The sequence below is a fragment of the Carassius auratus genome, chromosome 6 (genome assembly GCF_003368295.1).
Source record: "Carassius auratus strain Wakin chromosome 6, ASM336829v1, whole genome shotgun sequence".
Lineage (NCBI taxonomy): Eukaryota > Metazoa > Chordata > Actinopteri > Cypriniformes > Cyprinidae > Carassius > Carassius auratus.
The window spans coordinates 25,915,954-25,938,347 of record NC_039248.1 but is presented as its reverse complement, the minus strand read 5'-3'; the positions used below and the strand labels follow the sequence as shown (position 1 = coordinate 25,938,347).

Sequence of the window (22,394 nt, the reverse complement as noted above, 5' to 3'; positions counted from 1 at the left end):
GGTTTGCATGGGAATCAAGAGTTTGATAGGTATCTCGCTCGTCTTTTCGTCTTTAGCCAGCTCAGCGCCTCGAGCCAGGTTAATTGCACTGGCTAATTTCCAAAAGATGAGCCTCGCAGATTGGCTCTGCTAATGTCTTGTCAATTTCACATGAGTTCAAACCCAGTTCACGCTGACAATGGCCTTTTCTTCACCTTCAGAAGGGAAATTCAAAGGGTGCTCTTTTATTCTGTGCCTAAATAACCATATTAATGTTCAGGTCGTGTATTTTCTCTCTCGGTTCATTTCTCAGCATGAAATCCAATCTTAGAGCAGCTCCCTGCAAACCGGATACTAATGAAAGCCACATAAATGAAGCATAACAACTAAAATGAGCAGCTAGCAAAAAATGAGTTTTTAGGCCTTTACATTATTTCAAAATGTCTTTGCATAAGAAAGACCCGTACATGCCTCTTTCGTGCTCACGCTTGAGCCTCTGAACACAATAAATAGATATCTACCACACGTTTCTTGGCTCCTCTTCTGTGCATTCAAGTGAGAAATACAGAGGCTGAGGCAGCACAGAGCATCCATTACTAACACTGCATTTACACACACACACACACACTGACACACACACACAGCCCTGAGCTCAATAACATTAAAGTGACAGGATCTGTTTGACATGAGAGCCAACAAACGTTGACTGCAGTCACACTGACTGGTGTCCTTTTAACTAGAATAGCACTTAAAGAGTAGTTAACCCACACATGGAAAATTTGCTGATATTTCATTCACCCACTATGATGTAGATGAGTTTGTTTCTTTATGGGAACAGATTTGGAGAAATACATAGCATTCCATCATTTGCCCACCAATGGATCCTCTGCAGTGAATGGGTGCCGTCAGAATGAGAGTCCAAACAGCTAATAAAAACATCACAATAATCCACAAGTAACCCACACCACTCCAGTCCATCAGTAAGTGTCTTCAGAAGTGAAAAACTGGGTGTTTGTAAGAAACAAATCCATCATGAAGCCGTTGTTTGCAGCTAAAATACAAGTCCTCTGTCCACAATGATGCTTTCACCAGTGAAAACTTTGACTTATTTGAATCAGGAAAGAAATCTGCACAGATTCACTGCAGAGGATCTGTTAGTGAGCAAATGATGTAGTTTCTCCAAATCTGTTCTGTTGAAGTAAGAAACTAATCTTCATCTCGGATGACCTGAGGGTGATGTATCTTGGGTGACCTATTCCTTTAAAGAATGATGAAAAGAGAAACTTTTAATATAATCTGACAACAATGACATATTATTATTATTTGTTTTTTGCCTCTTTAGTTCAAATCATGAGGTCCAGTTAATGCATATGCATTATCAATAAACTGGTTGGTTTATTTAACTTAAAGGCAGGATTTACGTTCCCACAGCAGCCATAAAAGTGATCAAATTTATGCAAATCAACGGCATTAGATAATGACTTTGTTCGTTCCTGCATTTGGCAGATTTTGGAGTTTGTTGTAATCCCTAACTCTTAGTATCAGTGTTAATTTAGTATTATTTATTATCCAAGTGTTTATTCATATTTTTAATTAGCTTTTATTAGTATGTTTTCAGTCTTCATTTCCATGCAAGTTTTAGTGTTTTAGTCATTTTTATTCGTATTTGTTTAGCTTCCTTTTTTTTATTAGTTTTAGTAATTTTACCTTATTTACTGTTATTTGCTAAGACAACATTTCAAATATTCATTTTAAGTTTAGGTTTCATTTAATATATATCTATTTTTATTTCAGCTTCACTTCAGTCTGTGACTAATACTTATGATTAGTTAGTTTCTGTTAACATTAACAATACCATTAAGCAACAGCGATTCATGCCAATAATAAACACCTCTGATTAATGGAGCTCAAGTGCTCTGTTAGTGTTAGTGAAAAACAAAATAGATTCGAACATCACAGGTGATGCTTTGAGTAGGAAAAGAGTCATAAAGTGAGAGTGATTCATTCATTCAGTGAATGCTCAAGAGAACGATGCACACGCCCTTTATCTCTCTCGTGCACGTGTCTTAATAATGTGTTGGAGGGGTTGTGTAACAGCTAACAGAGATGAAGACAGTCACACCCCGGAAAAACAGCACTACTGAGGCTCTGAAATCCATCTGAATGAAAAAACACTCTTAAAAATAGACAATACAAAAGTGGGGTTTCACAGCGATGGCACTGAAGAACTATTTTTACCATTTAATGAACAGTTCTTAAATGAACTGCTTTCATTCTTAGTGTGAAGAAAATCTGAATAATCTAAAGAACCTTTTTCCTCTATAAAAACCTTAGAATGGTTCCATGGACGTTAAAGATTCTTCATTATAAAACAGGTAGTTCCGGTCCTTGATTCTGATTGGTTGAGCCACATTCTAAACTGTTGTAAATTACACTACAAACATACACCTTTGTTTACTTTTGTGTGTTGCTCGGCAACCACTTTGTTGGAACCACAGCTGTTTCTGAGGAACTACATTGTTTGGTGGAAGAATACTATTTGCTCTGTTTTATTCTGTGAAACCTTAATACGTGTATGGAATAACCGTTTTATAAAAGCAATTAGCACCAAGAAGCCATGGTTTACAGTGAATTTATAACAGCTAAGGGGGTTTCAACAATAAATTCTCTTTAAAGCTTCTTGGGGCTTATTGCTTTATGAAACCATTGATGCTAATAAAGAGTCTTTGTTTTTAAGAGCAAAGAGCATTCACACAACGAGTGTCCAGTAATATACAGATATGTGTGTGGATTTTAATGTTAGAGTTAGAGGACAACAGGAGAGGGGTTTTGTCACTGGAGGAAGTGTTATTATGATTTACTGACTCCTAGTTTTGCCAGAAGCAATGGTTAAAAACTACAGAATGATGGGCTTGTTGTTTTACAAACATGCAGCTTTTCTCTTCAGAAGCATTTATTGATGGACTGGAGTGCTGTGGATTACTTGTGGATTATTGTGATGTTTTTATCATCTGTTTGGACTCTCATTCTGACAGCACCCATTCACTGCAGAGGAAGCACTGGTGAGCAAGTGATGTAATGACACATTTCTCAAAATCTGTTCCTAATGGATTATTCCTTTAAGAGACTGAAGTATACAAGAAATACTCTTAATCTTGGCGAATTTTAGTCAGTAAAAATGTAGGCAGATTTTTCTTTCTTATGGATGGAGTTGTGGAAATATCTAAGAAACTGCACTTCGTCTCACTCCCACAACTTTTTAGCATTCGTGAGGCACAAGTAAACATCTTCAGAGACGTTTAGAAACCCAGAAATGTATATCAGATCGCTAAAGTCTTGCTGCTTGGCAATGTTCAAATCATAAATCTCGCATCTCTCCTCAGCATCTCATTGGTGTCTTCTTCTCTCAAGCATTTAGTCTCAATCAATATGTCCTACCATCCACCTCTTCAATTAGTTTCTCTCTATCTCTGTCCATCTCACACACAGACAGAAACTTTGGCAAGACTGCAGAGGAAGATCAATGCAGGATCTCCCAGCAGAGGATTTGAACTTGTTCGTGTGGTAAGGCAAGGTCACAGCGCAGCTGATATCCACACTGGCTCAGACACACATGAGAATCTGTCAAAAAGCAAGCCAGCCTCCTGGTAATGCGACGCTGGAGATCCGCAGCAGCTGAGATCTTGTTGCATGGATTTCCTAAGGCTTCAAAGAACAGCGTAATCTATCCTAGAAAAGACGTCATACAGGCCTGGACTCTTAAAATGCTCTCTGCTGGTTCTTTGCAGCAGCTCAGGAACAAATTTGACCAGAATCAATGTTCTGATCATATATCTGTCTCTTTTTACCACAGTATTCAGTTCTTTATATTATATAAAAATAACGATGACCAAAAGTCTTATGCTGGAACCACATATTAATCCTGTAAATAATAACAAAAGAATAGCATATACTTTTTTTATAAATATAAAGTTTTTTTTTTTAAATAGTAAATTAATTTTATAAATAAAGATTTGTTAAATTCATTTTAATGAATAAAATACCAAAATACATAAACTACTGAACTAATTTTATAAATAAAATGCTAAATAAATGTATTTTTAATACCAAATTACTTTAAATAAACTACTAAATTAATTTTGTAATTATTAATAAAACACTAAATTACATTTTAAAATTAACTACTAAATTCATTTTCAAAATTAATGATTTCAAAATGAATTTTGCTAATAAAATATATATTACATACTCACATATTTGTTAATAAAATGCTAATTTATTTGAAAAACTACTGTAAACAAAATGCTAAATTAATAAAATAGCAGATTATATGATTTAAAAAATCATATATAAAATGACCTAATAAAATCATTGAAATAATTCAATTATTTCATAATTTAAATATTTTTTATAAATAAAATTATAAATTAAGCTTAAATTTTCAAATAAACTACACAACTAAAAATTATTATTCATAAAAAACCAAATTGACTTTATAAGTATACTAGAAAAATATTTTACACAAATGCTAAATATTATAAATAAAATACTAAAATTTACTTACAATAATTTTTAATTGGTATTCTAAATAAAACACTTTTTTTTATTAGTATACTATTTCTATGAATTATTTGTATAAATAAAATATTAAATGGAGTTTATAAAGTACTAATTTAACTTCAGAAATACAATGCCAAACTGATTAAATACAAGGTAGCAAAAAAAAAAAAAAATCACAATCAGAGTAACAGGAATTACTATAACCAGGTCACAGGTTGGAATCCCATGTGAGGTGTAAAGGGTGAAAGTAGGTACCTGGGTGATAAAATCTGTGCCTTTGAGCCTGACCTGACCCTTGACCCGAATCATCCCTAAAGTGAGCAATGACACAGCCCTGCTGAACTCTGGGTCATCCTTCACAGTGACAGGCGCATGTCTGGCCTAGACTGATAAAATACCAATGATTCAGTGTGGGTTATGCAACCAAACAGACACATCATTCAGAACAGAATAGTGTGCTCCTCACTGCATACTGAACAGTAGTATCTGATATATTAGGCTATATGCAATGATAATCTACTTTCTAAAAAAAATTCAGCAGAGTTTTAAACTGAAGCATTTATTAAGATGCACTCAGATTTTTATCCCCCAGATAAGAGTTTAGACTGTAAGGACCTTGAATTGTACCTTGAGTTTAGTTAAAAGCCTCTAAGGACATGCTCTCCTTGGTTTTAGTTGCCATCTGAAGCTATATAGGGGCTGAAGGACAGATTCAGAATGAGATTTCAACAATATAACCATCAAGGTGACTGAGGCCTCCAACACAATCCAGTTAAAGAGCTACTTCATCAGGTGAAAGGATTGGGGGGGAATACTATTTTCTGCAGAAGATGAAAGCAGTGCCGTCTCGTGCAACATGGTTTCTTACATATTCTTCAGGGCAAATGTATAGAAGTCAGTTTTTGGCATGAAAAAAACTAAATAAAAAGGTAATAGGGATTTTTATCTCACAACTCTTACCTTTTTCTCGCAATTCTAGGAAAAGAAGTAGGAATTGCAAGATATAACCTCAGAATTGTGACTTATTAACTTGCAAATCTGTGGGATGTATTATTTTTAATTCTGTGGCGAAAAAAAAAGAATTAGAATCAGAACTACAATTTTTTTTCTCACAATTCTGAGTTTACATCTTGCAGCTATATAAGAAAGAATTGATCAAAAAATGTCAGCGTTGCAAGAAATAAACTAAGATACTTAGTTAATTGTCAGACATAAAAAAGTCTCAATTGTGAGCTCAAAAGTTGCAATTACTCTTTTTTGTTTTTGTTTATCCCGTGAAAAAAGCTTCCATACACTACATAGAATCTAAGAATATTCCCTTAAAACTGCATAGAAATCACAAGCTTTCCCTGGCAGACAAAATACGAACTGACCCAGAGCTAAAGAGATCAGGTGCCAAGAGACGATTCAGGACCTCGGACAGTTCGAGACCCTCCGGAGGGGAGGATTCACCTTTGACTTGAACAGAAGAAGTCAAAAGGACATCTGGTGTCTGTGAACCAGCAGTTCACTTCAGACACACACTCACATGTGTATTTACTGTTGGTGGAGACAGATGGGATCAGCGATGTAAGACCAAACTAAATGACAACAAAGACAACAATCAGACATTTACTAATCAAATAACACACTGCTGTAATGATTCATCTTCTTTACAGCTTTGAGACCTGATATTGATTTATTAAAGCAGACCTTTTGAATTTTTCATGCAAGAAGACAGTGAAGTCTCCTTTGGGAGAAACAGAGATTGCATTTACTAAAACGGTCTATTGTTGATCTCAGAATAGAGGACTGGGATAACAAGCCCCTTAAATTAGATTCCTAATTCACATGCCACTCCAAGGTATTTCAATGGCACCATACACCTAAAAACCATAGTGCTTGGTCTTCTTTTTTGTAAGTACAAACCTTTTTAAAGTCAAAAACTGTCCATTTTAGCAGGATGATTTAACTCAAATTAATGAGCTATTCATAACTTTAAAGCATCATATTTCCAATATTGTAGACAGCAGTATTCTACATTTAAATTTATGCATTTAGCAGATGCTTTTATGCAGTGACTTACAGCTACACATTTTTATACCTGGTATTCTAAACAGATATTCTTAACAAAATTGAAATATGATACAAAAACAAAAGGTACACTTAAAAAAAAGCATAAAAATGTAATAATTTTAGAACATGTCTTGACATTACCATATGATACCCTCACTGTACCATAGTACATTTTTTAAGCTTATCATGTCCAATAAGATATAGCCTATAGCTTTTATATATATGTGAATAACTTTAGAATAGCTTATCTAAACATTAATCAGTAAGTACATTCTATAAATATTTTAAAAAATCATTCTTAAGTCTCTTTGTAAAATGGCTTTAAAATATGCAATGCTTACTAATATTAGTAGTTAATCCAATAGGTTTTAAGTAGTTTATTTTTGTTACAATACTACATCATATTTTGCTGAATGCATGCAAAACTGTATGGTTGTCTATAATGATGCACAAAAGTCTAATTTATTCATGTAATTCAACTTCATTCGACACATGCATATTAATTCAGGTGCACACAGCGTTCAGTGTTCAGCATTGCGAAGAACCGCAGCGCTCTTAAAAGACTGCGCAAGCGTTTAGAAATAAATGACATTACGCAACACAAGACGTCTGACCGCATTTATCGACACGCAACCTCATTTCTGCTGCTAAATGAGAAAAAACAGTGCGTTGAGACATACCAAACACAGATGAACGAGAATCCAGCCTCTCTGTGATACACACGATCCTCCACTCTAGTAAAACACAATAACGGCGAGCTGTCTGATTCGGCTCGTTTTAGCGAGTCGGTTCAAATTCACCGAGTCCGTTCACGGAAGTGAACAGTTTCATTTAAACAAAAATGTATTTCGATAAACATTTTGTTCAACACTGAATACTCATATATTTGCTGTAACCATACACTCTTAGCTGCAGTAAAGCGGTTTACAAAGGCATTGCGAAACTGTTCAGATGAATCGGTTCGAATGAACAATTCGTTCGCGAATCGAACATCAGTAAAGCACAAAGGTATCGGATGAACACGGGCAGCGTTGTGCTGCGGGAGTATCAAATGGGGGATGGTCAGCCAAGAGACCCACGTTACATATTAATGACTTTTACTGAAATAAGCACCGCACTAAGCTCAACGAATAAATGAAATATATTTAAAACACTCACTTTGCAAATTTTCGTCGGAGGCTTACAATTGACTACGTTCAATTCAACTCTTAAATCAGTCTATTAACACAAAAAAGAATAATAAAAATGCACAGTTGGGATGTTTTATAAAGAAAAATAATAATCGTACAATACCATGGTACAGTGATGGTAATTCCATGGTTTATGCTGAAACGGATGTAGTACTATTGTTTTTACATGGGTTCACATAAGGGTTCATTTTTGCCACCTATTGGTGAAACATTGATAAAGCTTACTTATTTTAGTCTTCAATGTGTGCATATTGCAGTAAAAAAGAGGAAATGTTTGGTGACTTTAAAATACAATCTTCATTATTTATTTTGCATTAAACCTGCAACTTACCTTTGCTTTAACCTGCAACTTTTTTAACAAAATCTATAATGATAGTCATTACTTGAAAATAAATGATGGAAAATATAATATCATTTAAAAATTGTATATAGAAAAATATATATATATTTTTTAATTCAGCCAGTTGTAATGGGAATCTCAATGCTACTCAAGGCAAGTCACCTTTATTTATATAGCACTTTTAACAATACAGATTGTCAAAGCAACTGAACAGCATTAAAAAGGAAAATTTGTGTGTCAATAAAGCAAAAAGGCAGTTCATCATTGAATTTAGTGATCAGGGGAACCAAAGCGCCATCGGTGACAGAACGGAGAAAAAACCTTGGGAGAAACCAGGCTCAGTTACAGAAGAATGATCTGGTTTCTGTGGTCACTAATACTAGTAACAACTTCTTGCAAATCTGCTCCTAAATGTAAAATTACCGGAAAGGAATTTGACTGCAAAGTCAGTGCGGCACAGGTGGTCTGTGTATGAAAGCAGATGGAGGTGTTGCAATGTTAACTTCTCAATTTGTTGGCTCAAGTGGAACAACAATCAAAGCTCCTGTAAGGTTCATTCCCATAAGTCCACAAACCTCAGGCACTAAACACATCACCGCCTTGCAACACAGATGGGAAGCAGGAAAACACTGTTCGCTGCCAAACACAAACTGCCAGAGAAATGAGCTGAGCACTGAAATATTAACCAACACATTTCTTGTTAACGCATCCAGTGAAGAGGTTTAGTCTGCAATTGAACTGAGCAGTAGCTTTTAAAAATGTTACGTAAAATGTTACGGTTTACCACAAAATAGCACATAAAACCAGATATTTGATTTCTCTCATAATATAGACCTACTTTTAAAGATTGACATAAAAACACCTTGTTTGTTTACAACCAAAGAGCCAGTAACTCTAGAATCAGGTTTAGAAAACATCTAGGAATAAAGCCATCGCTCTTACTTTGAGTTCATTGCAGATATAATATAAAGTAATCCATGAAATGCAATAATTAAGAATAAGAGGTCACAGATACCAATCATATCCTTAACACTGCATATACTCAACCCTCATTGTTACACTGCATGCTTACTTCTCAAGTATGAAGGATGTGGGTGTTTTCTCTGACACTAGAATATATTCCTGCAGCCATGCAGGGAAAAAAGTAATTTCCTTTAGCATTCAAGTCTGTCCAGCCAGAAAAACAAAGCTGGACATAGAACTGACTCCTGAATAAGTGGTTGTGTCTGTATTTGGTGTCACAACAGGACAGTATTTATAGTCAAAACAGGCAATGTCTGGATTTGACTGGTCACTGTTTTCCATGCAACTACAACGAAGGAGGATTAAAAACATCCATTAGATTCTTTTGAATACAAAAAAATATACAGAGAATTACGTTTTGAGCATTGTATAGAAAACTATAGAATTCTAGAAATTATATGAAAAAGACCTAATGAAAAATCTAAAGGACATGTGTCTTTTTATCTTAATTATGTCTCTATATATCTATAATATAGTTACAGTGTAATATCTTATATATATATATATATATATATATATATATATATATATATATATATATATATATATATATATATATATATATATACACACACACACACATATATATATATATATATATTTATATATATATATATTTATATATATAAATATATACATATGTGTGTGTGTGTTGAAATTAACATGACCTAATATTGATAAATGTGACCCTGGAGCACAAAACAGGTCTTAAGTCGATGGGGAATATTTGTAGCAAATAGCCAAAAAATAAATATTATTTATTAAGTAATTTATTTTTCTTTTATGCCAAAAATCATTATGACATTAAGTAAATGTATTTAGTATATATATATAGGCTATATATATATATATCTGTGACAAATGTAAAACTCTTCCAATACACTAGCTGGCGCCTCTCCCTACACATGAGCTTGTATAAAGAGCTTCGAACTATTACCGGAAGTACATCTGAAGACGCTCTTTCCGGCTCCGGTCTCTCAGCAAGCGTTAAGGTAGGCTGAAACAAGAGCCGAAAATCCGTTCAAAATCTTCACCATCTTTCTATTTGATGTGTTGTTTAAAGCGAATTCTGTTCAAATAAATCCTTATGATGAACATATCTTAGTCTTGAAAGAATATCCAGGCGACAAATACTATATTTAAGGCATAATATGCGCCTGTCTTGTACGCTACCCCGCGAGAGAGCTTCACGAAGTCAATATAGTTACACAAAATTATCAAATATACCTAAATAATGGCGTTATTGATGTCGTAACTGGAAATAAGTCTTGTAATTGCAAAAACTACTATTGAAAAAGTTCTTGTGTTGTGACTTAAGTAAACAATATGACACTATAGATTACACAAATGATGCTATAAGACATTAAAAAAATACTTTAAAATTATAGAGTACTGTAAGTATGACATGCTGCCTTCAATTGTTGTTTTTGGTCTCTATCATAAATTGTATGAAAACATACTTGCATTTCTTTGTTTTTATCCTGCTCCTTAATTTAATCTAATAAACCTGACATCTCTGAAGTCGGGTAAAAGTGCTCCAAGCATAACAATGAACTGAAGTAATTGTGTTTTTGTAGATGTTGATGCCCAAGAAGAATCGTGTTGCTATCTATGAGCTCCTCTTCAAAGAGGGCGTCATGGTGGCCAAAAAAGACGTGCATCTTGCAAAACATCCAGAGCTTGCTGACAAAAACGTACCCAACCTTCACGTGATGAAGGCCATGCAGGTGAGTCCTCATAATTTTGAACGGCATGAACTTGGACCAGTTAAAGGGTTAGTTCACCTAAAAATGAAAATGATGTCATTAATGACTCACCCTCATGTTGTTCCAAACCCGTGAGACCTCCGTTCATCTTCGGAACACAGTTTATGATATTTTAGATTTAGTCCGAGAGCTCTCAGTCCCTCCATTGAAACTCTGTGAAGGGTATAATGTCCATGTCCAGAAAGGCACCCAATAACAAAGATGACAGGTCAGCAGTGTCCCTGCAGAGTTGTGAATGTGCTCACAACAGACCGGAAGAGAGGACAATGCTGAATAAAGTCGTAGTTTTTGTTATTTTTAGACCAAAATGTATTTTCGATTCTTCAAAATATTCCAACGGACCCTCTGATGTCACATGGACTACTTTGATGTTTTTCTTACCTTTCTGGACATGGACAGTATACCGTACACACAGTTTCAATGGAGGGACTGAGAGCTCTCGAACTAAATCTAAAATATCTTAAACTGTGTTCCGAAGATAAACGGAGGTCTTAAGGGTTTGGAACGATATGAGGGTGAGTCATTAATGACATCATTTTAATACTTGGGTGAACTAACCCTTTAATGACATGTGAATGTATATTAAAATACGTTTACCTTCACAGTCTCTGAAGTCATGCGGGTACGTCAAAGAGCAGTTTGCTTGGCGCCATTTCTACTGGTACCTGACCAATGAGGGCATCCAGTACCTGCGGGACTTCCTCCACCTGCCCCCAGAGATCGTTCCCGCCACCCTCCGCCGCCAGACACGCCCAGAGACCGCCAGACCCCGCCCCAAGGGTAAGAGGCTCATCCTCCTCCTAAAGAGCTTTTAAAATAATATCTTTTACTTCATGATTTTCCATGCAACATTATGAAGAAAATCCATGCATGCTTTTCCATGCAGTGATGTTCACACTAAACCTCTCATGAACTAATTTGTGACATCGTTACTACTAGAAAGCTATATTATGGCTTCTGAAGAGATTGAATGTAGTGTTTCAAACGCTTATCCTCGTCCTATGTGGCGCTTGACTAATAAATGGTTATTTGCCAATGCTAAATGTCATTCATAATGTGCTGTTGTTCATCTCAAAGACCTCGACTCAAGTGTAGCACGGTGTTTTTTCAGGTCTTGAGGGAGAGAGACCGGCTCGTCTGGCCCGTGGCGAGGGAGACAGAGATGCTTACAGACGTTCTGCAGCTCCACGTATGTACACAATACATACTGTCGACATCAGCATGTTTCTTTTGCCTCTGTGTGGCATTGTGTTAAACTAAAAACTCTTCATCCTACAGCTGGTGCAGACAAGAAGGCCGAGGCTGGTGCAGGTGCTGCCACAGAATTCCAGTTTGTAAGTATCACTGTTTAAATACCATTTAAATGCATGACTCCAAACAATCACATAAACGCAATCGTGAATTATCCTACTGGGAAAGGGAAATTGACGCTCACCTTTTGCATGCGTTCTCTTGTATTTTCAGAGAGGTGGTTTTGGCCGTGGCCGAGGACAACAGCCACAATAATTTTTCACATTATCTGTATAATAAAGGTTGAAAAGTGCTTCTGCGTCCGACTTGTTCATATATTGCTTTGCAGGTACTTGTTAATGCATTCAGTGTTATATTTAATGCTTTAGGCTTATAGAATAGTTCTTCAAAAAATTTACATTTGTGAAAACAAGTTCAACCAGTCTAATGTTTATATTAAGTTGATTAATATAGTAACTTATTAAACCATCCTTTAACGTATAGGCATTTATGTAAAACCTATTCCATGCTCAAGCACGCACATAAAGCTAGCTGCAAAAGTAGTAATTGAGAAGGGGAGAAACAAGCAATTGTAACTTATTACAAAAAAAAGTATTTTTTATGCATTTTTCAAATGTTTATTAAAGGTGCAAAAATTAATAAAATCTAAAAATAAAGTCTATATTTAACTTTTTTTGGGCAACGTTTAGTGTACGGTTCTAATCTCAAATTTGGTTTTCAGGATGGCATTTAAAAATACAACAACCATTCTTTTAAAAAAAAAATTAATCATGGTTAAATAAAATATGGATAGACAAAAAAGTCTAGGCTACACGGACCAGGAAACATGCTATTGCCGGGTTTTTTTGTGCTCAGAAAAGAAAATAGGTCTATAATCAGGTCTTTATAAAAACAAATTTTTGGTTTTGTAAAGATATAATGAAATAGGCCCAAGTAATTTTTCTGTTTAATCAGCCTGATTGAATGAATATGGCTACTAATTATTAAGTGACTGCAACTATTTCATGTGATTTGGTTCAGCATTTGGATTTCTGAGTGACCTCAGAATGACCTATAAATATTATCGTAATATCTAAAAAACCTAAGCAGCACAAACAAATGTTTTTTATAGCACAAAGTCAAACCAGCTAAAAGGATTGAGACTATTTTGCTGACGTTTCGCGATGGATTGGGGGCCAACTTCACGGAGGCACACCACTCCAGTCCATCAGCTAACGTCTTTTGAAGTGATAAGCTGTGTGTTTGTAAAAGACAAATCCATCCATTCATATGTGGCTGGATCCTGATGTGAGAGGACAATGGGCTGGACTTCACAAGAGGAAGCTTTATTATGGACTCTTATTTGGGCATGAAATGATTGTTTAAAATATCTTGATGGATTTGTTTCTTACAAACATAAATCTTTTCACTTCACAAGATGCTAATTGATGGACTGGAGTGGTGTTTTTATCAGCTGTTTGGACTCTTATGGCACCCATTCACTGCAGAGGATCCATTAGTGAACAAGTGACGGAATTATGCAAAATTTCTCCAAATCCCTTCTCGTAAAGGAACAAACTCACCCTCAACTTGCATGACCTGAAGTTGCATAATTGTTCACCAAAGTTTCATTTATGGATGAGCTATTTCTTAAAAAACAAAAATATTAATAATCCAGGAATGTTTTTATTTTCTTACCCACTTCCTTTTTGGTCCATCGTCCTGGAAGGAACCCGTAAATCTTACATGTACATAGTTTGACGACATTTTAATGTTAAGCGTGCACGTAGTTTTCCTCAAAAGCCATGAAGTACAAACACAATGTTACGTAAATCAGAATATTTGGCATGTTAAAGCATTAGAAATTTAGCTTGCGGGACAAAGTCACTGAAACCTTGAGATGAAATACTGGTGTTTATTAGTTGGCACATTTATGTTACATTCTTATACTGGTTGATTTCACAATCCCAAAACAAAAAAGCTAAATATTCCAGTGAAGGGTACAGCTGTGGTTTCAGAGTGTTGAGAGATTTCAGTCATAGTTCCAGCATCCCATTTAAACCAATTACATGTTTACCAGGCTGAACTCTTATTTTACCCAAGTTTACATTCAGAGTCACAAGCAGGGCAAATTTAAGGTGCTTTCCGTGAGATGAGATTTCACATCCTTGTTTTGTAGGACTTTGAAACGAGTGTGTTTGACAGAAGATCATTCACAGCAATGATCGGCTATAGACACAGCCACTTCCACTCACTACAGGAGTCAAAACGTTTTTATTATGCGTCTGTGCTAAATGAAGTGTACATTAGTATGACCATCTCAATCAAGAAAACACCAGATTAGCTATTACATGCTACACTAAAAGTGAAAGAGAAAGACTTGCAATCAGCCGCAAAATCGATGGCATTAGTGTTGACATATTAATCAAAGGCATGTAAACAAATCACTGATAAAAGTATGTTCATTCACGTTTTAGGTTCATTATTACTCATTTTGCAGTCACACTAACAATATTATGAAATCTTGAATTAAAAATGTACTTCATAAGGATCATAAATGCACTTAAAACTCCCAGAGGAGCAAAACGATGTGGTTCAGTCTTGAGGAAATAAATCGCCCAACCTGGCGTGCACCATATCTATACATCATAATGACAAGCACTGCAATTTGACGTTTTGATCTGTACAAGAGCGATTAGAAGACACCGAAACATCTCGCTAACTACAGTGGCTCAAGATTCACAGTATTGCGCCAAGCGCTTTACAGAGCGTGCAGTTCGGCTTTCACAACATATTAAACATTTCAAAAGAGAAGATGTTTAAATGAGTTCTAGTTGATGATATGGTCATTTCTGAAAAGGGTGAGAGGTCAAAACGACCAAATACCTCATCAGTGGGACTTGAAGTCCAAGAAAACGGAAGGACGGAAAACAACTTCAGCAATTGTCAGAAGAATATTAATAGCCAAAGATGAAACTATTTCAGGGGTCTGCTGAACATCCATAAAAAGTGCCCTCGAAAACACGATGTGGAAACTGTCCTAGTGCAGACTAGAGCTAGTTTTGTGCAAAAAAAACTATCTGCTAACAGCTAAAATGAACATGAAACCCATTTTACTTTCTTAAAGAGAAAACATATTATTTACTTACCTTCATGTTGTCCCAAACCTGTATGAGCTTCAATCTGCTGTTGAACACAACAATAGATTAAGTAGTTGTTGGTCACCATTGACTTCCATAATATAATATTTTTATTCCATATTATGGAATTCAATGGCTACCGTCAATTGTTTAGTTTCAAATTGTTTAGTCGTCATCTGTGCTCAACAACTCATACAGATTTGAAACAACTTGAGGATAAGTAAATAATGACAGATTAAGATTTCAGTATGTTCCATACATTTTATTTTAGCAAAGTTCAACTGCTCATTATTGATGGCATTTTTTTTCACCTGAAACAACATGAACTGAAATGAATCATGCTCAATAATACATTAAACACAGAAAAGGTAAAACGTCTCTATTTTGATTTCATGTTAGTGAGGATTTTTGAAACTGCTAGGTAACATAATCTTTCATAGATTTTCAACAGATTGCTTTGAAAATCGAAGTGAATCTTCTAGTTTAAGGAGAGGATTTCCAAGCTACTTCTTGATTTAACTGTCCACTCTTATCTACCGTGGCACTTCTTAAGGTCAACATGATACGTGCAACACGTTTTACTAATTAAATTCTACTTTAATCCATCTGGATGTGATTGCATCATGAAAAGTTGGAGTTTCATACCAGAATGAGATTGCAGTTGCACAATATGTTGCACTGATGAAACCAGGAAAATGATTTGATGTTGATTTTAAAAAGTGCTACAGAAAACCATTACAGCACATCAAAGACCTACCAAATCATACCACCGCTCTCTCACAGAATATGTCTAAACAATTGAGTTGCAATGAATTAGTGCTGCTAATGGCACGCATTTCCACACAAGTTTCATTGTAAAGTTTGCAATACTAAATTCTAAGTCTTCCAAACCTCAGCAGGTTGGAAAGAAATGTACTGGATTAAAAAAAGTATGCGCTTGTAGAATTGCGCTCCAGTCTAATCAGGTACTAGTATAAATTAAATATGTTTTTGCAGGCCCACAAGTTATTTACAAGATGGCAAGACAAAACAGGGTAAGTTAAGAGCATCAATTTAACACAGGTTAAACATTCATCGCATCACGCAAACTCAAAAGACAAATAAATACCAGTGTTCATGCTGAACTGTTAACAGTTCCACCATTCAGAATACTAAACGTTTCCTCTCGCAACCGCCAAAAGAGAACTGAAGAAAAACTCGTTCACACATACGCACACAGAGGAAATCGAACATGTAAAACTACTGAAAGCCACATGCTGACGCACCATGTGTAGATTTTTACATCACAACAGTAAAAAGTAGTTCTTGCATTCGTTTAATCTGGGCCGCTAAAAGTCGCAGGTTTCATGCAACAGTCCGCATGAAAGTAGGATTAAACAGGAAAAAGCAAAAGTGTTACATTTACAAAACATCGTTTCGAATATTCAACCAACGCTTGATGTCTGCGCCACCTTCTCGGTGCTCAAAAAGCCTTGGCAAACCATCGTTTTTGTGTCTTTTTTTTAATGAAAAAGAATAATTAGCATTAGTTATCTGATATCAGAGACGGAGCTCTGATTAATGCTGTAGGTGGGAGACAAGTCTCCTCCTATCGTGGCCACCAGGGGCGTCCCGTTACTGTTCAGACAGCCTTCTTTGAGAGCCGCGAAGTAACTGGCCTGTACTGGTTTGTGACACTGCAACACTTCTATGGCATCTTCGATTTTGAACCATTCCCTTTTCCTCCCTGACAAAACAAAGCAAACAAACCAAAAAATGTTAAGTAGGTGTTATGAGCCAAATCATTTAAATCACAAAACATTTGATTTTTCACATTTGCTAATCCCACAAAGGCTCTGACAAGAATATTCTGATATTAATTAGATTTTGGTCATATTTTGATGTTAATGTTGCTGTGACATTGCCACATGCCTCCGTTCATCTGAATTATGGGTCGTGTATGCACTTTATTCGGTATATACACCATTCTGTCATACGGTTTAAAAAATTTGGGGTTTGTAAGATGTTTTGTTCTTGCTTTTAAAAGACATGAATACTTTTATTCAGAGAGGACACATTAAATTACTCAAAAGTGACAGTAGAGACATTTATGTTACAAAACATTTCTTTCAAATAAAGGCTGTTCTTTTGAACTTTTTATTGAGCAAAAAATCCTGAAAAATAAAATTCATCACGGTTTCCACAAAAATATGAAGCAGCACAACTGTTTGCAACATTGATAATAATCAGAAATGTTTCTTAAGCAGCAAATCATCATATTAGAATGATTTCTGAAGCATCATGTGACACTGAAGACTGAAAATTCAGCTTTGATCACAGAAATAAATTTCATTTTACAATATTTTCTAATTAAAAAAGGTAGCTGAAATTGTAATAATATTTCAAAATAATTTGGTTTTGTAATGGATTTTTTATTTAATAAGTAAACAATACAATATCCAAACTTTTATACCGTAGTGTATTATTCTAAAGTACTAACCAATGTTTACTGAATCCTCCCAATCTTCCAGAACTTCAGTTACGATGAGAACGTAGACGTACGTTCTGTGTTTCCTATCTCGATTCTAAATATAAAACAAAACGTTATTTAAAACAGTTCAGACATGCAGCACAACACTTTCATAGAAAGCCATTCTTTCTTAAAGTACTTACCTCAAATATTCCTACTAGTCTTCCTAAAGTGCCCTTGACACCAGCCTGTAAAACAACAAGTGAATGAAAATAAATCATTGTGTTTTCATTATTATTATTATTTTATTTTAAAGAGACAACCATCATGATGTTGTTTAGGCCAAATATCGTGTATACAACATGGAGTGGACTTCAACTTGAGTGGCTGATTGTCGTCAAACATGGTATAAATTTAGTCCTGATTATAAAGCGGTGGTCCAAAAGTCTGAGGCCACTAGTGAAAATATTTCAATTTAATATGCACTACCGTTAAAAACAAGCGTGGGATCTGTGAGATTTCGACTTTTTTTGTTTCTTCTGCTCATCAAGACTGTATTTATTTGATCAAAAATACAGAAAGAAAACTGTTACAATTATTACAATTTAAAAAAAAACATTCTAATATGCTGATTTACTGCTCAAGAAAAGCATTTTCTTATAAATAATTATTTGTAACACTATAACTGAGTTTAAAGATCCATGCTAATTTAAAAGTATTTCATTTCTATCTCTCTAAAAAAAAAAGTAAAAAAAATAATAATGCATTTAAATTAAGTTATTATATATATATATATATATATATATGTGTGTGTGTGTGTGTGTGTGTGTGTGTGTGTGTGTGTGTGTGTGTGTGTGTGGATTTAAAAAACAACTTACTAACCCTATATATAGCAGATTACATTATCAGGATAACAATTTGAGAAAGTTTAGGTCTGCTTTATTTTGCTTTAATGGCCTGATAATCATGTACTTCATCGTGAACCAAGAGTCACATGACCAAAAACACTCATTTACTTCATTTACATTTGATTAGCTTGCTGTTATAGAACATTACACAACTTTACATTCAGATTTCGAAATCTAAAAACTTTTCAATATGCTCTTAGATTTCAGGAAAATCCCACATATGCGGATCCTTCGAACACGTATGACGTTGGGTCATGGGATGTTTATGGTGCAAGACCGCTCTTGCTACTGTCTGGCAGCGGAGGTGTGAAGAGCAGCTCCTAATCTGAGTCTAATGCCCTTTAAAACTGTAAGGCGATCGTCCCGGAAGAATGCTGTCTGTCAGATGGCCAGCGAAAGTAAAAGAGTATGGCGGATCTCAGCTGATGGAACATTATCACTTCTCTTTATGAGAAACCCTAAAGGTTAAATGTCAGCAGAGAGAAAACCTTAAGAGTTTCCATGTTTGTGCAATGCATCGATTTGTGACAAAACGTGAATTATTGTGTGGAATCAAAAGTGATCAGCTGAGTAATCAGGTGATATTTGGCCATATTTAAATGATCGGGTCCATCAGTGACTTGTGTTTTGGAGCCATAATTTACTGATACTGAATCTATTTTAAGTAAATATTGTAGAACGTTGAGTGTGCATTTAAATTGGAAATCGTATGTATGTTTTATCCACATAATTAGCCATCAAAAATCTGTTAATTAATGATATCTACTACGAATGGATTGAGAGGCTTTTTGCAATGGACAGCTGATTACGATAAATACTAAAAATGATCATTTTTTTCATGTATAATCCTAGAGGTGGAAGTCAAACCTCTTCACAGACTTCTCGGGCGGCAGCAATGCTGGGCTCTTCCTCAGGCTCCATTCCTCCTCCAGGTACGATCCATTTGTCTGGATATCTGCTGCTGCTCACCAGTAACACCTGTGAGGAAGCATTTTACAAGTTTTCGGTCTGTCCGACTGGATGAAAGTCAATGACAGGACAATATATCAATTAATAATGGGCCATTGAGAAGTAATCACTGCTCATGAACAAAAGCAATAGTTCCTTGTGTCGGTTTAAAATCACTCACCACAATTGTTATTAACATTTTATGTGTGTGTGCAGCGAAATCTGCAATCTGTGTGTGTGTGTGCGTGTGTGTGTGTGATAAGTGTTGGTTTGTGTGCATCAATTAAAGCAGAACATTAATATGTAACAGTGATTAAACTGACTTGGAGCTAACGGTTTATTGCATACCTGCCAGCCAATCAGAGTCCAGTATTCAGACAGACCATGGAATAAATATTATTAATCAACAGCACTGTAATCTGAGTTTATAAAGTTAAATTCTTGTATGTAAATACTAATAACACATACAATAAAAATCTATATAACCAGTTAACATACAAATAAAACAACACAAACAAAAGTTACAGACCCATTGAATACTAACAATTATTAACATTATAAAAATGTATCTCAAAATATTGATATCATTAACAATAAAATAAATGTAAAAAAAATATAAATTAATAAAGTTCCTTTCAGTAATTATCACAAAGCAAAGCAGTTATAATATTGCTTATTTTGCTTCTATATAGTATCATAAATGATGCCTTTATAAATGCTTATTTTTGTTTCATAGAATTTATGGAGTTTAACGAGGCCTTTAAATATGTTTCAAGTGATGTAATCAAATGCTTTCTTGAATGTAACGTTACCATGGGTTTGAGAAAAACCGTACCACAGTATATTTCAAAGTACTACAGTAACTTAGGCCTGTTAACTAGTACCATGGTACAGCCACATCACTTTTTTGTAAGCAATAGTCCTTTCATTAAAAAATATCATGGTCACGTACACCACAGTAGTTTATTCCAAGGAAGGAAGTCTTTAAAGGTTTCCCATTTGAGATTTAGCACAAAGGCTAACCGAGGCTTATCATAGCACATATTATTGCTCTTTTGTTGGTTTTGATAGTCATCATTTGTTTGGATAAGAGCGTCTGCTAACTGACTAAATGTAAATGCTGCACGTGATCTCAGATCAGATGGATTTCAATGAATCGATCAAGCTGTCAACGAGTCGAGTTCTCAGCGCAGCTTCATTGATTAGCGCTTGTCGCGTCGTTTAACACTAGGCCAACTGCGCTAACTGGTCCCAGGCTAACCGCTTAAAGCACGACGCTACCGCGCCGCCAAGGGCTTGAGATCCGCCAGCTGACGCACCGCACGCGCCGCGCGACTCACCTCCTCCTCGGCGTCGCTCCTGAAGCACAGGCAGGCGGCCCGCTTCTTGAACCCGTCTCCATCATAGGTGCGCGTTTGGTTCGACTTCAGCTTCATCATCTCGGGCTGCGAGTTGCGACTGAGATCGGAACCTGAACCTGCCGCGCGGCAAGAGAGACAAAGTCCGTCCGCGAATGGAAACCCCGCGTTATTCACTGGAAATAAGCTCTTCTGCGCTTCATTTTTCCAAAGCCGAGCGTATCTCGGAGACAGACGCCATTATATCGAAACCGCTACGGGATGTGCGCAACCTGCGCAGCGCAGACAGATAAAAAGAACGTTGTTGGTTTTTGAGAATAGGGCGTGCGGATATGAAATTCCGCATAACAATCCGTTCATTGTACGCGTTATTATTATTATAATTTTTTAATAATAATTTGTTTTGCTAACTTTTCCTTATTAATTGTTAGTACATTAACAATAATTGTTAGACCAATTATTAAATTGATCTAATCAATAGCCTATTAAATAAACAGTGTTTTACATAATTTACAATATTATATTGTTTTAATTAATATTATATTACTTATTGTGACTTTAAACAGTTAAATTAATAATGGTTCTATTATTAATCAAATAAATATTTAAAGTACACGGTACTGTAATTTGTCTTGTAAATACTAATATGCAACACTTTTCTCACAATTATAATGATTTAAAAACCGGTGCATAGCTAATTAATATACAAATAAAACAACAGTAACAGCGACAAATAGTTATATAAGGATCCATCAAATACTTGTTTATTTATGCATTTAGCAGACACTTTTATCCAAAGAGACAGTGCATTCAGGCCAACATTTTTTACCTAATGTGTTCCCTGGGAATCGAACCCACAACCCTTTGCATAAATATATCCAATATATTAGAGCAATCCAATTATATATCCAATATATTTAGACTTAATTACTTTTTACTTTATAAAAATTTTTTTACAAGTTAACAAATCTCTCTAAAACATTCTCTCAAATACATCTATTTTTCCTTTGCACTGTATTTAGTATTTAAAATAGTAACATAGGCCTATTTCTTTCAATTATTATGATATAATGTAATAATAAATACAACAGTAACCATAAGTATTGTATATGAAAATGCACAAACAATTTGCAAAAGTATTTTTTTTATTAAGATCAACATACACTATACATACTAATAAAGTCTATAAATCTAATGCACATTTTATAACTCTAATATTGTATTAATAAAATGTCACACACCATATGCCTATGTAGGCTATTCACTTGTACACGGACAATCACTGCAGAATAAAGGGTGTTTCTACTGCTGAGGGGATTGACGTTGTCTTGGGCTTTTGCTGTTTGTTCATGACACCGAAAATACCTGAGGTGAACATTTCAGAAGTTATGAGACGAGTACTTAAATGCATCAAATGCAGTCCAAAGGTGGATTAATATAGGCTATAA

General features: G+C 35.1%; 2 protein-coding genes across 2 annotated transcripts; one reads left to right on the top strand and one right to left on the bottom strand.

The window, feature by feature from the left end:
• Positions 1 to 10,040: 10,040 nt before the first annotated feature.
• Positions 10,041 to 12,456, top strand: LOC113104130 (40S ribosomal protein S10-like). The gene is made up of 6 exons (XM_026266049.1): positions 10,041 to 10,139; positions 10,725 to 10,874; positions 11,519 to 11,693; positions 12,025 to 12,102; positions 12,192 to 12,247; positions 12,378 to 12,456. The coding sequence occupies exons 1-6, from the start codon at positions 10,053 to 10,055 to the stop codon at positions 12,417 to 12,419; spliced, it is 588 nt and encodes a 195-aa protein (XP_026121834.1). The 5' UTR covers positions 10,041 to 10,052; the 3' UTR covers positions 12,420 to 12,456.
• A 1,586-nt stretch (positions 12,457 to 14,042) lies between these two features.
• LOC113104146 (diphosphoinositol polyphosphate phosphohydrolase 1-like) lies at positions 14,043 to 21,243 on the bottom strand. Its single transcript, XM_026266050.1, has 5 exons — positions 20,929 to 21,243; positions 19,508 to 19,618; positions 17,936 to 17,980; positions 17,763 to 17,847; positions 14,043 to 17,009 (listed from the first exon to the last, which is right to left on the bottom strand). The coding sequence occupies exons 1-5, from the start codon at positions 21,025 to 21,027 to the stop codon at positions 16,813 to 16,815; spliced, it is 537 nt and encodes a 178-aa protein (XP_026121835.1). The 5' UTR covers positions 21,028 to 21,243; the 3' UTR covers positions 14,043 to 16,812.
• Between the last annotated feature and the right edge of the window lie 1,151 nt (positions 21,244 to 22,394).